Source organism: Chiloscyllium plagiosum, unplaced genomic scaffold (genome assembly GCF_037043375.1).
Source record: "Chiloscyllium plagiosum isolate Xiang-an unplaced genomic scaffold, Cpla_swu_hap1 HiC_scaffold_29, whole genome shotgun sequence".
Lineage (NCBI taxonomy): Eukaryota > Metazoa > Chordata > Chondrichthyes > Orectolobiformes > Hemiscylliidae > Chiloscyllium > Chiloscyllium plagiosum.
Genome location: NW_028270167.1, coordinates 24,043,445 through 24,057,581, shown reverse-complemented (window position 1 = coordinate 24,057,581; position 14,137 = coordinate 24,043,445). Strand labels below are relative to the sequence as shown.

Here is a 14,137-nt window from a genome sequence, read left to right as displayed (position 1 = left end):
TGGAAGTTTGAAACTAGGATGAGGTTGGGGGAAGGGGAAATGAGGAAGCTGTTGAAGTCCACATTGATGCCCTGGAGTTGAAGTGTTCCGAGGCGGAAGATGAGGCGTTCTTCCTCCAGGCGTCTGGTGGTGAGGGAGCGGCGGTGAAGGAGGCCCAGGACCTCCATGTCCTCGGCAGAGTGGGAGGGGGAGTTGAAATGTTGGGCCACGGGGCGGTTTGGTTGATTGGTGCGGGTGTCTCGGAGATATTCCCTAAAGCGCTCTGCTAGGGGGCGCCCAGTCTCCCCAATGTAGGGGAGACCGCATCGGGAACAATGGATACAATAAATGATATTGGTGGATGTGCAGGTAAAACTTTGATGGATGTGGAAGGCTCCTTTAGGGCCTTGGATAGAGGTGAGGGAGGAGGTGTGGGCACAGGTTTTACAGTTCCTGCGGTGGCAGGGGAAAGTGCCAGGATGGGAGGGTGGGTCATAGGAGGGCATGGACCTGACCAGGTAGTCACGGAGGGAACGGTCTTTGCGGAAGGCGGAAAGGGGTGGGGAGGGAAATATATCCCTGGTGGTGGGATCTGTTTGGAGGTGGCGGAAATGTCGGCGGATGATTTGGTTTATGTGGAGGTTTGTAGGGTGGAAGGTGAGCACCAGGGGCGTTCTGTCCTTGTTACGGTTGGAGGGGTGGGGTCCGAGGGCGGAGGTGCAGGATGTGGACGAGATGCGTTCGAGGGCATCTTTAACCACATGGGAAGGGAAATTGCGGTCTCTAAAGAAGGAGGCCATCTGGTGTGTTCTATGGTGGAACTGGTCCTCCTGGGAGTAGATACGGCGGAGGCGGAGGAATTGGGAATATGGGATGGCATTTTTGCAAGAGATAGGATGGGAAGAGGTGTAATCCAGGTAGCTGTGGGAGTTGGTGGGTTTGTAAAAAATGTCAGTGTCAAGTCGGTCGTCACTAATGGAGATGGAGAGGTCCAGGAAGGGGAGGGAGGTGTCAGAGATGGTCCAGGTAAATTTAAGGTCAGGGTGGAATGTGTTGGTGAAGTTGATGAATTTGTCCGGACTTGTCCGACCTGCCTAGCTCCTTTTCCACCTATCCACTCCACCCTCTCCTCCCTGACCTATCACCTTCATCTCCTCCCCCACTCACCCATTGTACTCTATGCTACTCTCTCCCCACCCCCACCCTCCCCTTGCTTATCTCTCCACGCTTCAGGCTCTCTGCCTTTATTCCTGATGAAGGGCTTTTACCCGAAACGTCGATTTTGCTGCTCGTTGGATGCTGCCTGAATTGCTGTGCTCTTCCAGCACCACTGATCCAGAATCTGGTTTCCAGCATCTGCAGTTATTGTTTTTACCTAACTGTCTACATCAGGCAATTTCAATGATGAACCCACTGAAATCAATGGGGGGTGGGTAAGGCATATAAGAAAAATAGAGAGCAAGGTCATGGACAGAAATGGAGTCCTAGAGGCTGTAAAGTGCCTGCATTGAAATTGAGGGGCTATTCCTCACGGACACTTGGACACTTTTCAGCCTCTGGGACTCAATACTGAGATCCACAATTTCAGAGCATGACCTCTGTACTCCATTTCTCTTCCATCTCCTCACCCTGCCCCAACCGTATATTGTCGACTTTACTCTCAGCAGAGCGGACCCATTTTCTCCTTTTCACATCTTCATTTCCACCCGTTTTACATTTCCATCTAATGACATCATATCGGGCTTGACGCATTTTTCTCTCTCTCCACAAATACGAGATTACTTAGCAATAAAGTCATTTCAATGGTATTTGCAAATTAGAATTTTAACTACAATTGGGGTCAGTAAATTACCTATGAAATTTCCCAATAATACTGGGACATTGTTTTAAAATCATCTTAAGGAAAGCACTGTAACCCTAATTTATTGTCAGTGTACTGGTGAAAGCATCAAATAGAGAAGTGTTCAATTTGGAAAAATACTAATGTACAGATCTCCAATTGTGGTTCCATACCTGAATAGGTCAGACAAAATGTAACCACAAGCAGAAAAAAAACCAAAATATCCCAAAACTGGAAAGAAGCTAATACAATTTTCTGGTTGTAAATTGATTTGGTTTATGATCCTACTTCATTCAAATCTGCTCCATATTTCGTGAAATACTATTTCATTATATATTTCGATGGTGAAGAGGGTTGGTGACATCTATATGGCTTTAAGTCTAGGAAACGATTCAACAGATATCAATTTTAAGTGGCTCCATTCTGCCAGTCAGCCTCTCTCTATCCATGCCCTGGATTGATCCGCATTGTCTAGCTATTCATGTTTTTAAGAATGAATCTTTTTTGCTGTGGTATATTTTTGCTTTATATCAGTATCAAATTCTGAGTTGCAGTTCCTTTTAATCTCAGATGATGCAGTTATAGTCAAGTTATGATTTAATCTAATACAGCATGCAAAATGATATATTTGATCAGCATGCATATAAATTATCTTAACCAAATGGTTTGTCTTCTGACCTGCGTAAAAGCTACAACAATGTTGTTAAAGAAAGTGTTCACTTTTCATTTCATTATACTCAAGCTCCCCTTAAAATGAAGTTACCATTGTTCCAGAGGACCAAAGGTTGCTCTCTCATCACCTTCCCCTTCATGGTGACCTTAGCCAGTGCAGAAATTGAACTGAACTGTTACTGCCATTCTGCACTGTGAACAAGCTGAGCAGCCAACTGAACTAATTGACCTCCCAAGCTGAGGTAAATGTTACTTTGTGTGAGCTCTCTCTATCCATGCCCTGGATGATTTTACAAACCTCTATAAGATCATCCCTCAGCCTCCAATGCCCCAGAGAAAACAGCCTCAGCCTATTCAGCCTCTCCCAAAGCCCCAACCCCCCTACATGGCAACAATCTTGCAAATCTTTTCAGAATCCTTTCAAATTTCACAACATCCTTCCTATATCAGGGAATTAAGTTACAAGTGATACTGTTCTGGGATTGGATATTCTGTGAAGAATACTGCTGGGAAACAGATTGAAACGTTGCTTTGCCGCTGATGCTGAGTACTTTTTAAACTCATGTATAGAGCTTCCCCTTTTGTTTTTTTGTGCAATAAACTTTTGTTCTAGTGTTTACGAACATTAGCAGCCTCACGTTATGTTCAGCTTATGGCAACCAATTGAAAAAAATACAATTTATCAAGTCAGGTTCAGTCTGAGGTTTGAGTCATCTGGGATGACTATCAACTGGAATCATTACATTCTAAACTCAACATATTTGAAAGAAATCTGCCATTCTCATTTGACTTCACCTAAATCTGACTCTAGATCTGTAGTCATATCATTGTTTCAGAGACCGTTTGGAACAGTCTAAGAAGCCACTCAGTAGTAGGTGGCTGTCCGCCATTTTCTCAAAGGCAATTAGGGATGACCAACAAATCCTTGTGAGCCTTGTATTTCACGGAAGAATAAAAAAAGTTGTTAAATGATTAACAGTATATAGCAAATCTTTAAACTGCTTTCACTTTTCCCTCTCTTGCCATAGCACCCTTTAATCAAAAAGATCATATGTTACAACTAAGATGTAATTCTTTGGAAGTGGGATTGATTAAAATCATGCAAATTCCCATCCTGGATTATTTTTTGGCACAGTTTTCAATATCTTGACATAAAGCACACTGTAGATGCAGTTTTTGCAATGTGCTCTATGCATTGTTTGACCTCTCACATATTGTTAGGAGTGCTCAAAGGGCAATGCCTTAGACGTACTTCCATGTATCTACTTGATCAGATTTCTTGATTAACTGGGAAGCCCTGATGAAGGGCCATGGCCTATCAAAATTGTAGTACAAAAGTAAGATAAAGAATGACATTATTCTGCAATAAATATTTAAATTTATGTAGCATTTTTAATCTAGGAAAAGATATCTTCGGTGTTTTACTTCACTGTAACCAAAAAGTGCAACCTTCTTTGGTTCATCATCCAGTGTTTTGGTGATAATCTGTCGCAAAGACAGAATTCCTTCAGCACAGTAACTATGGTGGGTGTTAAATACACAATTATCATTCATACATTGATTAAAATGTAATAAATGAGTATTTAGCTTATAAGGCTAAATGTCTGAAAATAGATGCAAGGGCACAAACTGGAAGCTATCAGCATGGGACAGAAATTAAATAAGGACAAACAAGAACACTTGTAAAGAATGCCATTCCAAACTATCAGCTCAATTCTATCTAGACAAAAGAAGGGGTAAAAAAGGACAGCAACTTGGCCTTACTTTTATCAGGTTTAGGCGGTCATACTGAGAAAAGAAACACAAATAGAAAAAAATCAACAGGAGAAAGCAAAGAATTACAAGTAGTCATGCACTAGTTTCAGTTAAGAAAAGAATAATACAGTCTGCAAGAGTTTGGTGGTTACACCAAATTTTAGTTTACAAGATTATTCATTAAATAAAGAGTCCCAGTATAATATAATCTTATAATCTTCGTTATGCTACTGCTGGATTGAAATTCCATTAAAAACTAACAAGGTCAAGTTCACAAATGACAAAGTTCAGATTGCCAACAGCCTAAGAACTGATTACCTAAGTATTGTGGATGCTTTCAACAAGAACAAAGGAAAATTATGAAACATTACCAAGGATTGCGACTCTCACAACAACAAGTGGAATATCAGTTGAAGTTCATAAATGACCCACCACACAGGGATACTTCAGGGGTTTTTATTTTCCTATTCTTGCTTATATACATCTCAAAAACTGAGACCAACACCTGTTTGCAAATATTCCTTTGGACTCTTTAAAATACTTTGTTCTCTCACAACAACGTGCAAGACAAATTTTACTTGAAGCAAAAAATGATTTAAATCAAAGTTATTTCTGAGTGATGTTTACTGCAATTCTATGGAAACTTGCTCTGAGGAGAGGAGACAGCAATGTGAATCAAGAAAAATTACATATGAAAAGAACATGCTTTTTTTCATAACAACTAATGTGAAGAAAATGTTAAGAGAATGTCATTAATCAAATAAAGAGTGAACAAAAATTGTTAAAAGATACTGGACCTTGACAGAAAAAAGCTGAAGATGGTTGTGAAATATATTTTACTTTTCATCTATTTTTATAAATTGTTTTCATCTGAGCCTCTGTAACTTGCAGAGCTGCGAACTATCATATTGTCACTTTTAATGATGCACATGACATAGACACAAGTTCATAATTAATGACATTCCACAGTTGACTGATAGAAAAATTGCACTGCCCCATCCAGGAGGCAACTAGAAATTAACAGCCAACACAAGCAGCTGGTTTTGTGACATATCATTTCTTTCAATGGCATCATGAACTGATTTACTCATGATCAAAACCATTAATTATTAATACAAATTTATTCAAAACACCACAAGAGCATCAAATGTTAGGATTATATAAAATTTTCTTCCTCGCTTATTCCCTCTTTTATTTCTGCTCACCAGCTATATTAGTTACCTGTGAAGTTGGCTGACCTGTTGTAATTCCCAACCTAAGATGGTATGAAGTGTCATGATCACAGATCATAAGTCCAGATCACCTATAGACATACTGCACTCTCATTCAAACTTCTGCTTTTTGTTTTAAAATAAAGAGACAAAATGATAGCTCATGTAAATCTAGTGGCAATTTGGAGAGACACCCTGCAATGTGATGACCAATATGTTGTCATGGAAAATTCAAAGGAGTGAACATAAAAAGTAGAGAAATGTATTGCAAACTGAACTGTAATCTGGCTGTTTCCTCAGGCTGTGAACATTATGGAAGAAAAAACAGCAGTCTGGGTAAGAGACATGTTTGTGCCTTCCCCTTTCAAGAATACACACTAACAGGCTTAAAAGCCTGTAAAATAGCTCGCTGAGCTTGAAGGTTTGTTTTCATGTTTCGTCATCATACTTAATAACATCATCAGTGAGAGTGCCTGGTGAAGGGCTGGTGGTATGTACCGCCTCTCTATTTATAGGTCTTGGTTTCTTAAGGCGGGTGATGTCAGTTCCAGCTGTTGTTTTCAAGGGAAGGTAAATATGATCTAAATTGATGTATTTATTGAGCCTCTAAGAATTCTCATGCATGTCTTTGTTTCGCCTGCAGTCCCAGTCAAAATGGTGTCCTTCCTTGTCAGTATGTATAGAAACTACTGAGAGTGGGTCGTGTCTTTTGGTGGCCAGTTGGTGTTCATGTATCCTGGTGTCCAGTTTCCTGCTAGTTTGTCCGGTGTACTGTTTTTTACAGTTCTTGCATAGTATCTTGTAAATGATGTTGGTTTTGCTGATAGTATGTAATGGATCCTGTAGGTTCATTAGTCACTGTATAAATGTGTTGGTAGGTTTGTGGGCTACCATAATGTCAAAGAGTCTGAGTAGTCTGGAAGTCAATTCTGATATGTCTTTGATGTAAGGCTATGTGTATATAGTTTTTGGTTGCATTGTGTCTGCTTGTTTGGGTTTGCTTCTGAGGAATCGGCGGATTGTATTTATTGGGTACCCGCCTTTCTTGCAAACATTGTACACATTTTTCTTCTGCTTTTTGTAGTTCTTGGGTGCTACAGTGTGGTGTTGAAAATAACCATAGCCTCCTTACCTGGTCCACCAACATAACAGACTAGCCAAACAACTCTACCAAAAACTAAAACACCTAATTGAAGATTCAAGCCACTCCATTCACTCCACCCAAAAAATTCCTGAAAAACCATCAAAGACACCAAGACAGAAGAGGATGCAATAATGGTCTCCTTGACATTACAGGCCTTTTCACATCAATTAACATCGACCTGGCCAAAGAAACACTGGCATCACTACTAGGAAAACCAGGACCACAAATGCCAGACAGCACCAACTTCATCAGCGAAGACAACATACTCAAACTAGTGGACCTGTGCCTTACCACCCACTTCACATTCAATAACAAAACCTACAAACAAATCAACGGAACACCAATGGGATCACCAATATCAGGGCTCATAGCAGCAGTAATGCAGAGACTTCGACAAGCTGCCCTCCCATTTACCCAACCCAAACTTTGGGGCCGCGATGTAGATGACACCTTTATCTTCACAGAATAGGACAAATTAGAGGAAACATACAACACCATCAACAATATCCTGACAGGCATGAAACCCACAAAAGAGGAGAACAACAACAAATTCCCGCTCCTCGACATGATAGTTGAACGTAGTTAACGGAGAGTTTCAAACCAGCATCTACAGAAGAACAACAATCACAGACCAAGTATTTAACTTCAGAAGCATTCAACACAGCACCCACAAACAGCTATGCATCAAGACATTATTTCAAGACACTGCAGCACCCAAGAACTAAAAAAAGCAGAAGAAAAATATCAATACAACATTTTCAAGAAAAAACAGGTATCCAGTAAACACAATCCGCTGATTCCTCAGAAACAAACCCAAACAAGCAGACACAACGCAACTAAAAACTATAGCCACACTGCCTTACATCAAAGACATATCAGAAATGACTTTCAGACTCCTTGGCATCATGGTAGCCCACAAACCTACCAACACAATTAAACAGCGACTAATGACCCTACAGGATCCATTAGATACTACCAGCAAAACTAACATCATCTGTTTCCATGCTGTACATCTCTATGACAATGACTATTTACAAGATACCATGCAAGAACTGCATGGGACAAACTAGCAGGAAACTGGCCACCAGGATACTTGAACACCAACTGGCCACGAAAAGACACGATCCACTCTCAGTAGTTTCTATACATACTGACAAAGAAGGACACTATTTTGACTGGGACAACACACACATCCTTGAACAGGTGAAAGAAAGACACACATGAGAATTCTTAGAAGCATGGCATTCTAACCAGAACTCCATCAATAAACACTTCGATGTAGATTGTATCTACTTTCCTAGAAAACAACAGCTGGAAATGACATCACCCACCTTAAGAAACCAAGACCTATAAATAGAGAGGTGGTACATACCACCAGTCCTTCACTGGATACTCTCACTGATGATGTTACCTAGTATATTGACGAAACATCTGAAAACAAACCCTCAAGCTCAGCGAGCCAAGTCATAAACTTATCATCAACCTGAGCTACAAATCTTCTCAAAAATGGCTTAAAAGCCTGTTCAACCCTTGTCTACATGTGCACGTAGAAGGAGATGCGTGAGTTGAGGTAGTCAGATGTATTAGCCTGTGTTCAAGTACTAGTGTGTTGTGAAGGCCACAGTAAAAGCACCAGCCTCTAGTTACTCCTGCACTGCAAGTGAAGTACTCTTCACTTAATGGTACAAACCTGCTAGCCACTATTTAAAAGGAAAAAGGACAAAATAGCTTCAAACAACCTGATCAAGAGATTATTCTTTCTGCTGTTGCATCAATACATGGTAGGATGCAATTCTGTGGTGCTAAATGTCTTGCGCTGTCTCATTAAAGTAATTTCAGCAAGATCTAATCAACTTTTATCGCCCCTACCCAAACATAACAAAGTCAAGTGTTGTATTTCTGTGATAATCATAACCATGACAAGAGGAAGAATTAAACCTGACATATTTCTAGTCTAAATGACAACACTACAAAAGGCAATGTAGTTCAAACAATAGCTACACAGCAAAGGAGGAGGCCAGTTAACCCATTACGTTCATGATGGCTAGCTATACGTGCAACTCAGTCAGTACCATCCCTTGCATTTTCCCTGCATTTAATCATAGTCATAGAGATACACAGTACGGAAACCGACCCTTCGGTCTAACCCGTCCATGCTGACCAGATATCCCAACTCAATCTAGTCCCACCTGCCAGCACCTGACCCATATCCTTCCAAACCCTTCCTATTAATATACCCATCCAAATTCCTTTGAAATGCTGCAATTGTACCAGCCCCCACCACTTCCTCTGGCAGCTCATTCCAAACATGTACCACCCTTTGTGTGAAAACGTTGCCCCTTAGGTCCCTTTTATATCTTTCCGCTCTCACCGTAAACCTAGGCCCTCTAGTTATGGACTCCCCCCACCCCAGGGAAAAGACTTTGTCTATTTATCCTATCCATGCTCCTCATGATTTTGTAAACCTGTATTAAGGTCACCCCTCAGCCTCCGACGCTCGAGGGAAAACAGCCCCGGCCTGTTCAGCGAGTCCTTATAGCTCAAATCTTCCAACCCTGCCAATATCCTTGTAAATCTTTTCTGAACCCTTTCAAGTTTCACAACATCTTTCCAATAGGAAGAACAACGGAATTGCATGCAATATTCCAACAGTGGCCTCACCAATGTCCTGTACAGCCGCAACATGACCTCCCAACTCCTGTACTCAATATTCTGACCAATAAAGGAAAGCATACCAAATACCTTCTTCACTAGCCTATCCACCTGCGACTCCACTTTCAAGGAGCTATGAACCTGCACTCCAAAGTTTCTTTGTTCAGCAACACTTCCTAGGACCTTATCATTAAGTGTATAAGTCCTGTTAAGATTTGCTTTCCCAAAATGCAACACCTCGCATTTATCTGAATTAAACTCCATCTGTCACTTCTCAACCCAATGGCCCATCTGATCAAGGTCCCATTGTAATCTGAGGTAATCTTCTTCGCTGTCCACCATACCTCCAACACTGGTGTCATCCGCAAACCCACCAACTATAGCGCATTTATGTAAATGACAAAAAGTAGAGGACCTAGCACCGATCCTTGTGGCACTCCACTGGTCAAAGTCCTCCAGTCTGAAAAACAACCCTCCACTACCAACCCCTGTCCTCTACCTTTGACCCAGTTCTGTATCCAAATGGCCAGTTCTCCCTGTATTCCGTGAGATCTAACTTTGCTAACCCGTCTTCCATGGGGAACCTTGTCAAATACCCTACTGAAGTACATATAGATTAGATTCCTTACAGTGTGGTAACAGGCCCTTTGGCCCAACCAGTCCACACCGACCCTCTGAAGAGCAACCCACCCAGGCCTATTTCCCCTCTGACTAATGCACCTAACACTATGGGCAATTTAGCATGGCCAATTCACCTGCCCTGCACATCTTTTGCATTGTGGGAGGAAACCGGAGCACCCGGAGGAAACTCACGCAGTCATGGGGAGAATGATCAAACTCCACACAGACAGTCACTCAAAGCTGGAATCGAACCTGGGACCCTGGTGCTGTGAGGCAGCAGTGCTAACCACTGAGCTCTACCCTCATCAATCCTCTTCGTCACTTCTTCAAAAAACTCAATCAAGTTTGTGAGACATGATTTCCCACGCACAAAGCCATGTTGACTATCCCTAATCAGTCCTTGCCTTTCCAAATACATGTACCTTCTGTCCCTCAGGAGTCCTTCCAACAACTTGCCCACCACTAACGTCAGGCTCACTGGTCTTTAGTTCCATGGCTTGTCCTTACCACTTTTCTGAAACAGTGGCACTACCTTAGCCAACCTCCAGTCTTCCGGCACCTCATTGTGACTATCGATGATACAAATATCTCAGCAAGAGGACCGGCAAGCATTTCCCTAGCTTTCCACAGAGTTCGAGGGTACATCTGATTTATCCATTTTTATGCATTTCAAGACATCCAGCACTTCCTCTTCTGTAACACAGAAGTTTTCAAGATGTCACCATCTATTTCCCTACATTCTATATCTTCTCTGTCCTTTTCCACAGTAAATACTGATGCAAAATACATATTTAGTATCTCCCCCATTTTCTGCAGCTCCACACAAAGGCCGCCTTGCTGATCTTTGAGGGGCCCTATTCTCTCCCCGGTTACCCTTGTCCTTTGGATTCTCCTTAACTCCATTTGCCAAAGCTATCTCATGTCCCCTTTTTGCCCTCCTGATTTCCTTCTTAAGTATACTCCTACTGCCTTTATACTCTTCTCAGGGTACATTCGATCTATCCTTTCTATACCTGACATATGCTTCCTTCTTTTTCTTAATCAAATCCTCAATTTGGATGAGGGTAATGTGGTTGATATGGTGGGTATGGACCTCAGCAAAGCATTCAACAAGGTTTCCTAGGTAGGGTATTGCAGAAAATATGGAGGCGTGGGATTGAGGGTGATTTAGCAGTTTTGATCAGACATTGGCTAGCTGAAAGAAGACAGAGGGTGGTGACCAATGGGAAATGTTCACCCTGGAGTTCAGTTACCCATGGCATCCATAATGACCTGCTTTGTCACTGCTGTTTGTCATTCCCATAAATGACCTGGATGAGGACATAGAAGGATGGGTTAGCAAATTTGCGGATGACACCAAGGTTGATGGAGTTGTGGACAGTGCGGAAGTGTGAGGTGATTCAGTTTGGAAGGAGTAACAGGAACACAGAATACTGGGCTAATGGTAAGATTCTTAGTAGTACGGATGAGAGGAGAGATCTCAATGTCCATGTACATAGGTCCTGAAAGTTACTACCCAGGTTGATAAGGTTGTTAAGAAGGCAAATGGTGTGTAAGCTTTTATTGGGAGAGGGATTGAGTTTTGGAGCCATGAGATCATGTTGAAGCTATATAAAACTGTGATGCAGCTGCACTTGGGGTATTGCGTACAATTTTAGTTGCCACATTATAGGAAGGAGTGGAAGCATTGGAAAGGGTGCAGAGGAGATTTAGCAGGATGTTACCTGGTATGGAGAGAAAGTCTTATGAGGAAAGGCTGACAGACTTGAGGTTGTTTTTGGTAGAGAGAAGAAGGTTAAGAGGTGACTTAGTACATACATGCTGGATAATCAGAGGATGAGATAGGGGGAGTGTGAGAGCCTTTTTCTTCGGATGGTGATGGCTAGCATAAGGGGACATAGGTTTAAATTGAGGGGTGATAGATATCGGAAATATGTCAGAGATAAGTTCTTTCCTCAGAGAGTAGTAAGGGCGTGGAATGCCTTACCTGCAACAGTCATACACTCACCACCTTTAAGGGCATTAAAATGGTGGTTGGCTAGATATGTGGATGATATGTGCCACCGTGGGCGGCATGGTGGCAAGCACTGCTGCCTCACAGCGCCAGAGACCCGGGTTCAATTCCCGCCTCAGGCGACTGACTGTGTGGAGTTTGCATGTTCTCCCAGTGTCTGTGTGGGTTTCCTCCGGATGCTCCGGTTTCCTCCCACAGTCCCAAGATGTGCAGGTCAGGTGAATTAGCCATGCTAAATTGCCCACAGTGTTAGGTAAGGGGTACATGTAGGGGTATGGGTGGGTTGCGCTTCGGCGGGTCGGACTTGTTGGGCCGAAGGGCCTGTTTCCACACTGTAAGTAATCTAATCTAATAATGGAATAACGTGGTTTAGATGGGATTCAGATTGGTTTGCAGGTTGGCATAACATCGAAGGCCAAAGGGCTCGTGCTGCACTGTAATATTCCATGTTCTTAGGAATTCTGTTCTGCTGAAGTAACACCCCTACAGACTTAATCCTTTCAAAGCCACACAGGTCCAGAAGGAAGTGGATGTGATGCTCAATGAAGACTGAACTGAGTCAGAGCAAGTGGAGTTTGCCAATCATGTTAGTTCCCAAACCTGATGGGACTCAATAATTTTGTGTGGACTATTGGAAATGTCAATGCCAGAACAAAATCAGACTCATATCCAATATCAAGATTGTAAGATTGTAAGTCACTTACATCACAAAGTTGGACTTGCTGCATGGTTATTGGCAAGTAGCTCTATCAGAGAAAGTGAAAGAAGTTTCTGCATTTCTAACTCCAAATGGGCTATATCAATTCAAAGTGATGCTGTTTGGAATGAAGAACGCACCAGCCACATTCCCAAGACTCATGAACAGAGTTGTGGCTGGATTAACAAATTGTGCAGTCTATTTGGATGATGTAGTGACCTTCCATGAGTCATGAAAAGGTGGTACAGTTGGCAGAGCTCTTTGAAGAATTACTTCTTTTGCTATTCAGACAATTATCCAATCTCATGAAAGAAAATATGCCTGCAGAACAGTTTTGTTTTATAGACATGACAAACAGTTGAATAAAACATCTGAATGAATTTAACAAAAATGAAATGCAAGGAATTTGTACAATTATTCACATCTCTACTCATCTTAAAGTTCTTAATACAAATTACCAGTAAGGCAAACTTTTTAACATTCTCTTTCTTGTGATATGTCACCACTTAATGCATTATTTTTAGTACAAAGATGGCTTTGAATTACTACAGTTAAATTGTATTGCGTGAAGGAGAATGTGAACCTTTCCATAACAAAGAATGTTGGGGTCAAGTGTGGTGCAATTTCGAATACAAGGAAACACATGCAAATACAAGAATCTGAAATTAAAGGGATTGTGAAGGTACACAATACAACAAACAATACCATGTTTATTGCCACAGATGTATTCATTTGTTACATATTATTTTATCATGTCAATGTTTAAATTTAGAGATGGCTGTGAAAATGCAACAGTTTCAATTCAGTTTCCTCTGAGAAATAAACTGAGGAAATAGGTCTTTAAACACACAGATGAATGGAAATTAGGTCCTCACCATTTTGCAGCTAGCCTGCATTCGGTCATGTTTAAGAAACAGAATTAATTTCCCACCAAATTAAAAGATTACGATTGACTATAACTCATAGGAGAGAGGTGGTCAGTAGGGAAATAGGATGGGGTAGGGTGGTGAAATATGTGACCAAAAGAATGGCAAGCCATCACAGTCACCCAGGTGATTTTAATAAGTGGGATTCATTCACATTCAGCAAAAGCTCTTGAGGCCGAGTGGTAATATCCCTAGCTCTAACTAGAAGGTCTGGATTCAAGTCACACCTGCTGCAGAGGATCTAACAGCATTATTGAGAAGGTTGATTAGAAAATAATCACCATTTGGCAAAATGGCCTTATGTCGAAACTCGGACAGAATGACATCAGGGTTAAAATAGTTACATAATGTAAATACTTAATACAGGCTAGGTTTATAATTTCTTGAGTTTAGAAGGCTGAGGTGCGAACTAGTTGAGTTTTGAACTAGTTCATAGGATATGTCGAAAAATTATTTCTTCCACCTGCAAGTCCAGAACACAGGGACTAAACATTTAAAAGTTAGGCCAATCAAGGGCAATGTCAAGATGCTTTGCTTCTGGAAGATTAGATTAGATTCCCTACAGTGTGGAAACAGGCCCTTCGGCCCAATATGTCCACACCGACCTCCGAAGAGTAACCCATCCA

The 14,137-nt window shown here is 41.5% G+C and overlaps 1 protein-coding gene and 1 long non-coding RNA gene across 18 annotated transcripts in view; one reads left to right on the top strand and one right to left on the bottom strand.

Moving 5' to 3' along the window:
* Nucleotides 1–14,137, bottom strand: part of gramd1ba (GRAM domain containing 1Ba) — a 647,360-nt gene that overhangs the window by 108,243 nt on the left and 524,980 nt on the right. For 10 of the 17 annotated variants that reach the window (XM_087976426.1, XM_087976427.1, XM_087976430.1 and 7 more), the window contains one exon: nucleotides 4,256–4,279. The exons of the other annotated variants lie outside the window; for them this stretch is intronic. In XM_087976426.1, the coding sequence (XP_087832552.1) occupies nucleotides 4,256–4,279 (24 nt within the window). The remainder of the gene's footprint in view (nucleotides 1–4,255; nucleotides 4,280–14,137) is intronic. 17 annotated transcript variants of the gene reach the window in all.
* The window catches only part of LOC148142270 (uncharacterized), a 364,445-nt gene that overhangs the window by 35,946 nt on the left and 314,362 nt on the right, over nucleotides 1–14,137 (top strand). The gene's annotated exons all lie outside the window — the stretch shown is intronic.